The 14890-nt window shown below is 43.2% G+C and overlaps 1 protein-coding gene across 8 annotated transcripts in view; it reads right to left on the bottom strand.

Moving 5' to 3' along the window:
- LOC1277063 (uncharacterized) overlaps positions 1-10981 on the bottom strand; it is a 31882-nt gene extending 20901 nt beyond the window's left edge. For 6 of the 8 annotated variants that reach the window (XM_061650401.1, XM_061650403.1, XM_061650404.1 and 3 more), the window contains exons 1-4: positions 10622-10981; positions 3671-3827; positions 3428-3594; positions 2022-2057 (exon numbers count right to left, since the gene is read on the bottom strand). In XM_061650401.1, the coding sequence (XP_061506385.1) occupies positions 2022-2057; positions 3428-3594; positions 3671-3827; positions 10622-10826 (565 nt within the window). In that variant the 5' untranslated portion in view covers positions 10827-10981. The remainder of the gene's footprint in view (positions 1-2021; positions 2058-3427; positions 3595-3670; positions 3828-10621) is intronic. The other 2 variants (XM_061650402.1, XM_061650407.1) reach the window with 2 other exon arrangements.
- Positions 10982-14890: the final 3909 nt, after the last annotated feature.

Here is a 14890-nt window from a genome sequence, read left to right as displayed (position 1 = left end):
TGGTGCGCCTGTCTTATACCCTAACGGCCGCTGAGCGCGTTAATCTTCGAATCGGATTTCTTTTGCGTTAAGATCATGCAAAAATCTGTAGTTGATGGAAATAGGATCAATGATCATCAAATCCACCTCAAAGTCGATTGATCTTGGATGAATAATTCAAAGCATTGCGAATGGAGTTTCTTGTTTTGTGAGTTTTTCTTTTAACTTGCTTACAAAATTCCCCCAAAATGTACAGAGATAAAGAATTCCTTACCAAACACATAAATCGTTCAAAACTGGCAAGTTCATACTGGCAAGTTGACTGAACAGCACCAACGGCAAAAAGGGGATGATAAAAATAGGCGATGAGCATAGGAGGACAAACAAAACACGCCCCAAGTAACAAACTATAGCCATTTTGCCCTTGAGTAAGTGTTGAGTGATGCTTTTGCAAGCTAATGAAACTAATTCTCCTCATTCTGAGTCATCGGAGAGGAGTTTTATGGGGCCAAGGAGGGCTATTATTTTTTTTTTTTGAGAACGTGTGAATAACATATTGCTTAGGATCAAAGGAATCATACCTTTTCTATGTTTGTTTCTGATTCTACTGAAGACAAAATCGCTCTGCAACAACCAAAACGGTTGAACAAATCGTTGAAGAAGCCGCTGCGAGAAGTGCATCGGTTGCCCCTTGGTCAAGTGATGCGTTTGCCTTCTCGGCCAAACCACCCTCCTGGTGTAGCTAATAATAATCATACACACACTCGCTCTCTCTCTTAGCTCGGTGCAGTACGAGCGATGAACTAATTTTAAAATCCCAAAAATCCCATCAAATACGCGGTGATGTTGGGGTAGCTGGAGAAGCTGGCCGATCCTCCTCTGCTCGCCCGCCCGAAGATGTCACGCATGTCTGCCCGTGCAGCGCGTGTCATCCCGAGGGCGTGCGATGTTTGTCACTTTCGGTTAACCGTGACTCACATTTCACTTGGCTGGGTTAACCTTGAATGGTTTTAAGAAGCGATCGTACGTGATCATCCACTTATGTTAGGCTCCTGTCTGGTGGAGGAATATGTTTGTTTTTTTTTTTTTTGGAGGGCAACATGATAATTATAATGTTACTCTAATGTAAATATAAACAAGCAGCTACATTTGTTGGAATGCACTTGAAATGCAGCAAACAGCAGGAAGCTGTAACGCTTGAGCCCAGTTGTTTGTTTATTTGTTGTACTTTTATTTATGTCCGTGGGTAGGTGGTAGCTCCCAATAGCTACAGTGTTATTGATGATTAAAAGTGACAGTTAAAACACCATGCATCAGCACATAAAGATGTCAAAGCCGTGTTAGTAAGTTGAGTAATGATGATCTTCAGTTACGACAAGAGTAAATAAGTAAATGAAATTAGAATATAAGGAATGTAAAATATATAATTTTCGTTATAGTACAATATTTATAATTTCGAAATAGAAATACAATCTTTTAAAGAACTAAAATATGAATGTAAAAAATGTTTTCCTTGTGTAGAAAACATTAATAAAGTAATGTAAAAAATAATAACCACAAATATAAATGAAACTCAATAAACAACATGAAACGAAACAGTACAAACAATGTTGTGTAAAGAGAACGCAACATGAAAAGAACGACAAAACACATTAAACTCCACGATAAACAGTTGTCAAACACAGCGACAAAATGAGGGACAGAAACAGAGAAGGACGAAAGACAGCATGTAAGTCAAGCACTTGCGGGGCATTGCAGTCGGGTCGACCCCCTAGTCCTAGTACAACTGTTGCCAGGCCGGGGAGCGTTTGTAATAGAAAACAGGCGTAAGAAAAGTATAGAATTAACACAGAAATAAAACGGAGGCAAATTCAAAACGATTTGGTAGCGAAGAGGAGGAAAAAAAAGAAAAGAAAAGAAGGAAAGCTGCTGCTGGCAAAACACGCAGCCGGGGGCGAGGCGGAGGTTGGATTGGATTTGGATCGTTGAACAGCAGCTATTAACAGAGACTTGTTCTATTTATTTAATTTTTTTTCACTTACTGTTGTTTCCGGGTGGGCAGTTTTCGTGATCAGTGCCTACGAATGTGTGCGTTTTCGTACGAGATGGGGTTTTTTTTAGGGTTTTTGGGATTTGGGTATCATTCGTATTTGGAATTCAGTAAATTGATTCGTGCGTTTGCAAGGTAAATGTTCCACCAGTCCCGGGAAAATCCGGTTGGAATTTGTGTGTGTCATCGGTGCGGTGTAGTATACAATCGGTGCGTAAAAATGGTACAATATGAGCACACATACAAACACACACAAACAGGTACCCAAACGCACCCGGTAGTGCAATTTGATCGTGCAGCGTGCATCCCGCCACGCAAATAGTAATTCACGCACGCGGTCAGTGGCGAAAAAGTGAGTGAAAAGTGGAAAAGAAAAAAAAAGAGAGAAGAAAAATGAATGATATAAAAAGGCATCCTTTGCTGCTTTTAAAACGCATCAAAATGGGTAAAATTAAACTCGATTACTTCCGCGAACGAACTGACAGTGGCCACGAGCGAGAAATGAGAAGATAATTTTAAATACAATCTGACACATGATCGCTTATTCCTCCTCCTGATCGTTTCGACGACCGGCAGTGAAACCATCAGCGAACCAAGAATGTGAGAAAAAGGCGAAGAGCTAACGAATGCGAAACATGAATTTAAGCGTACGGAAATGTACTTCACGCTGATGAGATATTTATAGTGGTGGTGGTGGTGGCTACCAAAAATGAAATAACTGTACAAGATTAATTACGGGTGAAAATGTGGCGAAAGTGATCCTCGGACGAAGACGACGAGAGGCAGCGTCTACACAGCACTAAACTCTAGCACTGGCATGGCCAGTGAATAATACACTACAAGAGAGAAAAGATTGCAAATTGGTAAGAATGTTGAGGGTGCCTATGCTGCTATTTGGTTCCCTCGGTCGTCTTCTTGGTGCTAAAAACGCACCACTTCATCCTATAGAAAGGGGCAATGGTAGTAGAATGGTTATTTATCAGATGAAACGATGCCGAGATCTGGGTGCGCGGATGAGCATTGTACAATGTGATGAAATGTTCTACAAAACTGTTTTAATTTTACACTACACAACTGTATGCACAAAACCCGGTGTGTGTGGACGCGCGCGCGTGCGCAAAGAAGAGCTTTTGAGAAACAAACTAATTGAAACAAGTGAGTGTACACGAACAGTGAAGTGCATAATGCAATGGTGTCCTATCCTACAATTTTCTTTGGTAAATACAAAATACACACACACGAATACTGTACAGCTTCAAAACTACTACTTCAAATTGCGTGAGCGTGAAAACGACTGTGATGTGCAGTACGGCCCGCATACTGCATTAGAAAGTTGGCCAGCATTCCCGTGATCGAAACGCGAAACGTCCGAGCAGGCAAGAACACGGCAATACTTACAGAACAGCACCGCAACGTAGTCGGAGTCTTCGATGATCTTCGACAGAATCTTGGCGTTCACTTCCTCGATCCGGTCGGGCAGATCCATCGCTTCCAGGGAGGTGAGGAAGTCGAGCACACCGGCCTCATCCATGAGGTCGCCCTCGTAGATGATCGGTTCCTTCTCCCTGCGAATGGGGATGATCGAACAGGTGTGTTAGCAAGTGAATACTTTTGGCGGCGTTTGGGTAAGGGCTGAATTACCTGAAGTAGGTGAGGGCCGGGAACTTGGTGATGCCATACTGTTTTGCGAGTCGTTTGTCGTTGATTTTCACAAAGTCGACACCGAACGAATCGGTATCATCGTCGATGTGCTCTAGCTCTGCTAATACTGTGTCACAGGTTGTACAGCTACGGGCATCTGTTTTGTTTTTGTAGATTTAGGGAAGGAAGATCGATTATAGAGCTTAGTATATTGAAGGGTTTTATGGAATACAACTCGGATTGTGTAGCGGAGACTGATAAAACTGTTGTTGGTGTTGATACTACTGATGCTGCTGCTGTTGCTGCTGCTACTACAACTACTGGCTTAGTCAAACTTATTCATACTGGTTTATAGGACATAAGATTAGACGATCACTTCCCTCCAAAGACGCATCATAGATATTAGATATCACTAAGACACTATAGCACTAAGCCGTGTAGAAGTTTAACAATTTCTTGTTAACAGTTCTTAAATTATCTGGTTGCACCATTTGAAGCGATTTTATAGTAATCCATGTATGAAGGCTTTCAACATGACGTAGAGCTCAATTTTAATGGTGAACATAAACTTACAGAAATAATACCAGGAAGAAGTTAAACCTTCTGAATGTATCTGATTGCTATTACTAATGAAGAATTACAGTAGTCTTTTTACTCTACGAAACATTAAGTGTTATTGCAGATTTTATAGCTCCCTCAAAGGCAACAGTAGTATTTTATAGCAAGAAGGTACTGTGCTTGATACACTGTTACACTAATTCAGGTTTTTGTGCAATTATTTGTATGTTTTTTTGCTAAAGTTGAATTTGATTAAAAATAATATATTTACTTTAAATTAAACTTTTATTGCAGAACTACCTATTTTTTTGTTAATTGTTTTTGTCGTGTATTGTGTTGTGAGCCTAATTTAAAATTGGATTTTTTTTTACATCCTCTACAAATTCAATAAAATAAAATAATAATAAATAACTTTTACTTTTGTCTAATATTGTAAAATTTAAAATTATTAGGTTCAATTTTAGAATCTTAAATTAAGTACGAGCTTTTCTCATTTATTAGAAGATATCGCAATATACAGTTTTATAGCAAGTTCTTTAAATCCAGATCGATAGAAAAAGATATACATATACAATAGAACATCTGATCTTTGACTCCATGTTGATCATTGCAGAAATCTCGATCCGGTTGATCAATAACGACACTTCTTTTGTGTCAAAAACAATATAATACCATGAACCATAAAATGCACTAATCCCGGTGCATTAAGACACAAACAGCAAGCCATAAACCGATCACGAGCTTCGCCTACGATCCATCGTTTGGCAGGCAAACCTGTACGAACTAAATCCCTGCCCCGAGAACAAAAAAGAGGTCACATTCCGTCAAATGGTTAACGTGTTTTGAAATTTTAAACAACGATCGATCGGTTCGGTTCTAATCGATATCGCGTCTAGCGAGCGAGCGACGTCTATAAGTAAAGACGGCCAGACGACCGCCACGGTTTGGGGCACGCGTGTGTACCGGTAACGATCCCTTAAAATAAATCACTTGGCAGACGATCTAAGCTGTAAGCCCTTGCCATCAGCCGTGCCGTGGTGCGAAAGCGGTTGGAAGTAGGAAAATAATGGACCAGACACTTGCAGCAGATCTATTAGGTTTTCCATTATGACATAATGAGTTCAAGGTTGTGAAAATACGTTCCATTAGAATGGTTTGACCTGTCCATGTGACATACTTTGTCGTAGACGGCAGACACATTTCTTTACTTTTTTGTCTTAAAATGTTTTTAAAATTTATAAATCAGGCAATGTGAGACACACTGCAGCACAGACTCTCCAACGATGATAATGTCGTGAAAGTTGACCTACATTTTCCTTCCCTACCTCCTCATCACACAGACACACAAACACGGCCCAAAATGTGCTTAATCTCGATGACTTGTTTCACTTGCAAAATACGCATCGTTGGTGCAGTTTCAAGATGAATGATACTGTTGCACCGTTACCATCCGGTGCGTTTCGTTGCCAAAAGAAAGGGGCAAACGAGCCGCGTGCGTGTGCGCACGATTGTGTGCGTGTGTGTGTGTGTGGGAAGCACCGAGCAAGAGTAAGGGAAATGATCATCGTTTGGCCGTTTCATCTTTGACTCGGGGACCTGGGGACTATTTTTAATTTAGCCCACTTGCCCACTGTCTCATAGCGTAGCGTCCGAGCTTGCAGCTCGGTTTGTGCTTGGACCGTGGAAATGAGCGAGCTAGCGAACAGCGTTCTTTTCTGCAAGAACGTGCCAGAGCAGGGTAGCATATTATCTGCTGTGTGCACTGTGTTGTTCAGGTTCGTGCTGGTTTTCACATTCCTGGGAACTAGAATTTAAATGTGTGTGTATGTGGTGTTTGGTGGGTGTCTATGGTGAAATAGTAATAAAAATTAAAACACACGATTAGGAAAGATCGTTGCGCTTTTCCAACCCACCGTGAAGTACCGTGCGCCTCCATCGCAGTGCTGGGGCGATCGTTTGCACGCGGTGGAAAGTCAAGTTCATTCATCAGATAATTGCCTCGATGGTGGCGACCGTTCAGAAGCATTAATCATCGGCATCAGTGTGCTGATGAGCGTGTGTATGAATCGAGCATATTTTTCCATTTAAGTGATAATTTTTGAAATCGTTTCATTGGTAGAAATCAATATATTGGTTTTCTAAATTTTAATAATTGATTTAGAGATATTATTTAACATAGATCACTACAGAGCTATTTAATTTGCTACTAAATATTATATTTCATAATATTTCGCAATAAGGCAATAGAAACTCATAATATGAATAATGAATTAGAACGAAAATTAACGTGCTTAGGTCATGTACATTAACACATCTAATGCCAAAATTTCCAAAAATTATTCTATAAATCTTGCATCAATGATAATATCGCACAACACCTATTATTATCTTCTTTACAAAGAGTTTTTAAAATTGATCTTTCTTAATCTTCATCTCATTGAATCGCTGCACCCTTTCAAATGGAAAGAAACATCTAATTTTGAGCGAGTTTGCTGGTTAGATTGGAACGAACGAAAACGATCGTTCTCGATTTTATTCCACTCTGAATCGATTTTTCCACCCTAATAGACGCTGATCGCTCTTCTCTTCAATCATAAAATTCGACAGAGTGGTGCAACAAATTTAACGATTTCCATTTTTCCCCCCATCGCCGACACACTGGGCCATCTTTCGCCGAGCAATTTGCTTCAGCGACCCATAATAACCCGAATGGAAACATCAAACTCACATTTTGCGCCCCTCGCCGAATGGAAGACGCGTTACTGTTTACATAAATATTGGCTGGCCCAGGGACTAGCTAAACCGCCGTAAACGTTCAAGGTTTTGTGTAACGCCGTCCGCACCATTAGACCTTCGGACCGGCGCATCCGGTGTGGCCGGTGGTGGTTTGATTTCTACGAAAATGGTTACCCATTTATTAGGGGGGAAAAGAAAAGAAAAAAGCAGGTTCCCGCTTTTACACACATTCTTCCCAGCGGGATTGCGTGTGTGTTGAAAAGATGTACCATATTGTTTGTTCAACTGTGGTCGCTACAAAGGGTAGGCAGAAGAAACAAGGTGCGGAAGTGAACGGCATGTGATAGTAAAGTAAATGCTGCGCTAGTGGATTATTTTCATAACGCAAAGTCGAGTGGGTTGAGTTCGTTTTTCGCAGCATACGCTGCTACGGTGAGAATATTTTTACGCACTACCTCGCCAAAAACATTAACCCTCCGGAGCCGTTTTGGGGTAAATTATCGGTTGTGTTTCTATATCGCTTACTGCCTGCTCGACTTTAGCTTTTATCGACTCCCAGTTAACGGTGCGATGGAATTCGCCACAACCAAAACGATGTTGTAATTTCATACTACCCCGCTGCAGCTTAAAATAAGCAAACTGCAGTAATATGACACTGGCTGAGCTGGCCACAGGGTACTTGGTGGGGCATCCCGGGGCACTGTGTACGCTTCAGGTGTCGATCAATCAGACCTGTCAATTATACACAACCGATAAACAACAACCTGTTGGCACCGGGCAGCTGGGCAGCAGGAGTAACCGCCAGCGCATTTGCACGGAGGAAAATGAAAGGAGCGGTTTGGTACGTGCAGTAAGAAACCGAAACTCCGAAACCATAAACCACGTTTAGCGTAAGCCTGCATGCATGGTTTAGAGTCGATAACCGGCAAACAAAAGGTTAAGCAAAAGAAACCAGCGTACATTCATGTCGAACAGGGATCGTATTAATGCTTGCTTGCTTGGGCAGCCCGGTGGCCCGTTGTGTTGTGTTGTGGACGACTAGCAAGAATAAGGAAGACGGAAATTGGGGCGAACATTTCAACCTAAACCGCACCCTGGCAACGGTACAGAGCAATCGAGGTATGTTGTGGTTTGGTGATCGTGTACGTGTCCACGGTATTGTAGCAAACAGAATTCCTGTGCCTTTCCGCTAGCTGAGGTCTAAGAAATGAGTTTGTGTAGTGAATTAATTGCGGAAGCAGTGTCGACTACACGGCAAATGAGTAAAAAATGAACTCTTTAACACTTTAAGCGCCGCGTCATATGAAATCGCACGACGGCTTTGTTCACCGCTCAGCTCTGTATCTGACGCTCACCAATTCTCTTGATAACGAATGAGGTAGGAAAGAGAGAACGAGAACGACATGTGCTACGCCGTTATCGAAATGAAACAAAAGAGAGATAATAGTCGCACGAACAATTGTCGCTCTCATCGCTCTCTTGTCATGCGCTACGTGCTCACTCGCAAACTGTGACGTCAGGCCGGCGGTCAAAGTGTTAAGAAGAGAGTACTAAACAAGAAGGATAGTAGTTTTGGATTGGTGAACTCGAGTGATCATCCCCGTACTTTAACTAAGATTGATCTCCACTTTTGGATTGCTGTGACACCTTCTAGATCATTCCCTCAGCAGATCTCTTAATTAGAGTAGCTTTTCGAATTCATAGTTTCTCTTAGTAACTGTCAATCCACACGTTTACAACGTATGGTTCAGTATTAACCCTTCATTCGTCTACAAGTTCGTAACATTTTTCCTACTTTTATAATGTGAAAACACCTCTAAACCACCATTTTCATCTGCCTGCAGCTGAGAGAAAGAGATAGAGTTGACCGTAGTCCTCGCTCGCACGGTATGCCACTAACCCAAGACATGTATCCTCTAGTGAACTGGTAAAAAAACAGCGACTCAACGTCTCATTTCACGACGGAACCCACCGAAACCCCGGCCCTGTGCCTGCTAGCTACGATTGTGTGGACGAGGTCGCGCACACGGCACACCGGCGGCACACGGCTGGTCCCACCGGCGGACGGCACACGGGCACGGGTCGGGTCGGGTCGGGTCGGGTTTATTTTTGAACACTTTGTTCTGAGCAAAGCACCCCCGTCGGAACCGCTCCGCGTGCTAATCGGAGCTCGGCCGTGCGAGAGGACTCGAGCGTGTGCTTCGAGCGCTCACAGCACCCCACCACCATCGCCCAGGGGTGCGAGACAGCTAGCTTAAGATACTATCAGCGACTGGCCTCCCATCCACCACGATACCTCTCCTGTCTTGTGTGTCCGAGAGACACAGATGAAGACATCACTTGGCAGTAGTACACTGGGATCGTGTATTGTTAACGCATAAGAGTGCTTCGGCGATCACTTGATCACTTTCCTTTTCAAACAAATGCTTTGGGGGTTTTCCCGTTTTCACCGCACGCATCCACACACACACGCATTCACAGGAATTTTCCTTTGCTCAAACGCACCAAACCAAACACTGCCTACTACCACATTAGGGTTGAAGATCGTGTAAACACTTACGCACATACGCGCGCAAATACACACGCGCGCACAGTTAGTCTTCCTCGGCTACCATCATCACCACCACCAATGCGTGCTTCACATGTCACATTGCTATTTTGCCCGGCCCTAGCGAAGATGGGAGGGGTTTCCCTCCTGCTTCCCTTGCCAGCTTGCCGCCTGTGCAAACATCCGATCTCCCCGCGATCAATCCTTTTCCCCTTGCTCCTTCGCTATCGGTGCTTGGCCAGGTTATTGATGTTGTTGAGTCGAGTTGTCTTTTTCCGCCTGCATTTGCTTTTCTTTTCACGATTATTTTTAAAAATAATTTAGCTCTCACCACTCGACAGCAGCGCAGCCAAGCAAAATAAAAAAAAACAACTACGCGAACCACTGTTGCTTATAATTCCGGTTGCGCAATGGGGTTGTGGCGTTGTGCAGCTGTGTTTGTGTGCGCTGTGTACACACGCGAGAAACTGTGTGTAGTAGTGTGTAAGTGTATGGGCACCTAATTTAGAGGTAGCTGAGGGTCGCAGACAGGTTCATCGAATTTTGTTTTTTTTTTTTGCTGGTGGACTGTAGCTTCATTGCAGAGCACTACAGGGTAATGGGACACCTTTACGGCAGAATACACTAAGGGTGGGATTCGAGCAGTTGCGCTCGAAACTACTCGAATGTTGTGCACTATCACCGAATGAGGGGTAAACGGATGCACGATAGTTCGCATTTGAACTCAGACACTAAGAAGCGAGTGAAGATTTAAAGAGAGGGAGGGGAAGAGAAGTAGAAAAGAGCGAGGGGTAAGAAGAGATCGTGTACGAAAAATACGAACGAACCGGGTCAACTATTTTTAGCATTCATTTTTGCACACATTTTCCCCGCCGACCGAGGTACACTACCCGGGTTGTGAACACTAAGCGAGGTCCGGGGAGGGTACGGACACACGGTTGAATTGATACTTGAGCAGAATGTGCGTTGGCCCAGGAGGCTGAGATCACTAAGCAGTAGTAATAGCAGTAGTAACAGTAGTAACAGCAGCAACAGCAAATGCAGTATCACAATCACATCTATTTTCTGCACGGTTTCCGATCACCGTTTGCACGCGCATCATCACTTACACCAGTACACCGCAACGTAATCCTTATCCTCTAGTAACCGCTCCAGCTGCTTCGCCGAAACTTCCTCGATCGTGGCCTCGGGGGCCGCGGCCGGCGCACTCGCTGCCGCCTTCTTCGCACAGTCTACATCGCTCACTAGCCAGCTGCTGGCCAACAGTAGGAAGCACAACGGTGCCACTAGACTTCTGATTCGCGGCAGGCCCATCTCGTGCTGGGGGGATGTTTCGCGGACTTGCTAGTTCCGCTCCGTTCAGAGGTCCGCTCGTAACTGCGGTGCCGGCTCGGTACGGACGGCTTTTCGCGGGCCCGTGCCGAGATATGGTGGGCCCGTGCCGATGTACCCACTTGGTCGGTTGCGCACATTCGCCGCGACTCGGTGGCGATGGTTTAAAAATAAGTTCCCGTGTTTGAGCGCGCTCTTTCGCCGACGATGAAGCGTCGCCCGAAGTGCCGGCCGACGATGAGAAGATGAGAGAATTTTTGGAGGTGCGATCGGTCCCGGATCGGGTGTTGTCAGGGAGGTATTTGCTGTGTTGCTCCTTTTTTTTGGGGGGTATTGTTTTGAGCTTCATTTTTTTTGGGGAATACCTCGTGGTATCCTTCCGATCGGACTGTGTACTTGTGAGATTGGCAAAAGTCAGTTTCATCGCTGTGAGATAGTTTGTGATGACTATGGCGGATTGCATAGCTTTCAGGCGGACGAATGTTGTGCCGCCAGAGTGTTGAATGCATTCAGAAGATTTCATTTTAGATACATTTTATCTCATAACTTTATTCCGATGTGGTACCCAAAATTGAGAGCCAAAAGTAAAAGCATTTGATTTATTCAAAAATAATTTGATGTATGAGATTGTAGCCTGGCTCTAGTTTATTACAGAATAATCTGGTTATCCCGTATATGACGAGCAGTCTCCAGGATAAAGCTGTTCCGAATTCCACAGATCAGTCCCAAGTACCATAAATCCACTGAACGACCACTAAACGGGTTCTAAACGACTCAAGCTCTCTACCTAAACGGAATATAGAAAGACTTCGTTTAGCAGACGGTGAACGACTCATGCATTCTAAAAATAGCAAAAAGCTGATGGCGCCATCTGTTTGTGGGATATCCAAAATCAGTGGAGCTTCCACGCTTGGAGAGCTTTTTCATTCCCTCTGTACTGTTGTATGGTTTCGCATTGAAGTTATGCATCGCTAGAACTAGAACGGCGATACGATTGTTTAAATACTAAACTCCAACGGAAACCACCAGCACTGAAGCAAGTGAGATTTGAGTAATGGTCGTTGGTGTTGATACCCATGTATCTGACGACCACACGACCATTCATATAGGTTTTTGCTCGGAAAGTTAGAAGGCTATATAGGTCATGATTAGATGAAACTTGCTTTAGTGTTAATTACCCAAGTTAAGTTAATTGCCACACATCCACTAAACGACCACTAAACGAGTTCTAAACGACTCAAGCTCTCTACCTAAACGGAATATAGAAAGACTTCGTTTAGCAGACGGTGAACGACTCATGCATTCTAAAAATAGCGAAAAAGTTGGTGGCGCTCTCTGTTGGTGGGATACCCCAACCAGTGGAGCTTCATCGCTTGGAGGAGAGCTTTCTCATTTCCTCTGTACTGTTGTATGGTTTCGCATTGAAGTTATGCATCGCTAGAACTAGAACGGCGATACGATTGTTTAAATACTAAACTTTAATGGAAAAAACCACCAGCACTGAAGCATGTGAGATTTGAGGAAAGGTCGTTGGTGTTGATACCCACGTATCTGACCACAAGACCATTCATATAGATTTTTGCTCGGAAAGTTAGAAGGCTTATAGGCCATGATTAGATGACACTTGTCGAAACACATTGCAAGAAAAGTACAGCAATATAATGATGAATTGTATACGCCATCTATTTAGCAAACATGTGAAGCTTTGAAGCTTTCATGTTTTTTTCTATAGATATTTGATTTTCCAGTCGTTTAAGCTTAATCTGTGGCCCTTGGGGTATATGATGAGTAGTCTCCAGGATAAAGCTATTCCAAATTTCACAGATCAGCCCCATCACAAATCCACTGAACAACCACTAAACGTGCTCTAAATGGCTCAAGCTCTAAACATAAAGAGAATCTAAAAAGACTTCGTTTAGCAGACGGTGACCGACTAATGCATTCTGAAGGCCTTATTAGACGGAGGAAAATACTGTCATTTCTCGATTGGCATTTATCTATCAAAGGGCCTCATCGCGAACGATAGTCGATAAAATTTATCCGATCGGTAAATATGCTCGAATCCACCGGTGGAATTTGTTTTCCACCGGTGGATAATTTTCTCCACCGGTGGATAATTTCTCTACTGGTGGATAACTCTTTCCGATTCGAGTAGCCATTGGTTTTGCCTATCTGTCAATCACACTTTTGTTTACATTTAGAGGTGTTGTTTTGCGGAATGAATAAAATAGTAAATTAGGCTTATTTACGGACCGTCTAGTGAAGATTCCACACCAGAAGTGGCCTTAGACAGTACTGACGGTAGGCCTATTCAAACAATCCGGGTAAAGTGTAAAACGGGTTGTTGGCTGAACAAGTCTAGTTGAAACAAAATCGTATCAACTGGAGGACGAGGTTTGAATCCTTTCTGAACTTGTCGCCTTCGCTGACGCTTGTCCTGTGCCATGTACCATGTGCGTCCATCAACTCCGGCCACCGCGAACGTTGGATCCGTGAACGTCCGTGTTTTACGCTCTCGTGCAAAAATATATTGAAACAACGCGGTACAATTATTCCGTGCAATAAGCAGTGTCCGAAGCCGCTCACGGTCTCTCGCCCTCGCCAGTCCATTATCCTGGCCTTAATGACTGACGCCTCCAAGTCATCTGGCCACTTAACTTTAAACCTACTACGCCCCTCCGCAATGGCGGATTTAACCGTAATCGGACTGATTGGCCGCAGGAGGCTCCGTGGATATAAAGTCCAGCATATATGGTGTGTACAGTAGTCTCATCGCGGGCCTCCATGAACGATAGAGACTCCATGGACGAAGAGACTCAAAGACTACAGGGGCCCATATATGAGGGATTCCGACCAATACCCCCCACTCCCCCAAGAAAAAAAATTAAAGTGTATTTGATTCAAAGCCAAGAGATGAAATCTCCCCCCCACCCCCTCTCCCTGCACAACACCTGGGACGATCGTTTCCATGCCTTGAACAAGGACCGTCCACTGAAGACTGGCGAGCTTGATACGACAATGAGTGTGCTTCCACACGTACGATGATGATTGCGTCAGATTTGATAAAAATAAAATAACTACGTTAAAATTGTAATGTACGTGATTTAGAAGAGAAGCTATTCAAGTGTGCATATTCGTTTAAATGGATGAACAAAAAAATTCATTGGGTGACACGTTTGTCACGAGGCGTGGAACATAGCGATGTGTGTGTGAATCCGAACAGTCCCGGGCTGTACCCTTCCATAAGCGACCCTGAGTTTTTGGGGATAGTCCGGAAGGTACAAGTAAGCACAACACCTTCGATAGGTGCAAAACAACGCAAACGATTCCGACCGGAACTCGCCGCTCCAACGGATATGAGTTGCTTATAATTTCTTGTACCTAGTGATAATACTGGTCTTCCCAATCTCGTTGCATTTACGTGTCGGAACCGATTCTAACATGCCATAAGGCCATAACATAAGGATTAGCAGAAAAGGATTTTTTTGTTTTTTTATTTCTTAGCTTGAACTATATAAACTAGATACCTGTTATAAACCTTAATTTATGTGTTTTGATTATTTATTAAAAAACAGGTAAATTTATATTTTCTAAAAAATAATATTTTAGCTAAATCGAGTGATAAAACATCTTAAATAACTCAAACCGCGATAAAACATCCTTTTTTGCGAGCTGTGAAACATGGTTTTTAATATTATTTAGTTTTCCACTGTTATATCAACTGGGGTGGAGCAGTAGATATGGCTATCCGACTGAAATGGTTTTTTTTATATGAAGTTTTCAACTGCATATCCCACTGCTCGACTTTTTAACCACGTTGCTATGGCGGCAAACACCATTCCACTCCACTGCCAAACCGATCGGTTAGCGAAGATTCTGATTGAGAAAACGCAATTGGATAACATTGGAATTTTGCTAACCGATCGGCTAAATTATCCACTCCGTTATCGACTTTCGTTCGCGATGAGGCCCAAACTTAGACATTGGCAGAAGAATGCCTCTCGTACGTGTTATAAGACAAGAGAATTATTCTGTCACCTTTTATA

Source organism: Anopheles gambiae, chromosome 2 (assembly GCF_943734735.2).
Source record: "Anopheles gambiae chromosome 2, idAnoGambNW_F1_1, whole genome shotgun sequence".
Lineage (NCBI taxonomy): Eukaryota > Metazoa > Arthropoda > Insecta > Diptera > Culicidae > Anopheles > Anopheles gambiae.
Note: the sequence above shows the minus strand (reverse complement) of the source record. Positions and strands in the feature narration are given on the sequence as shown.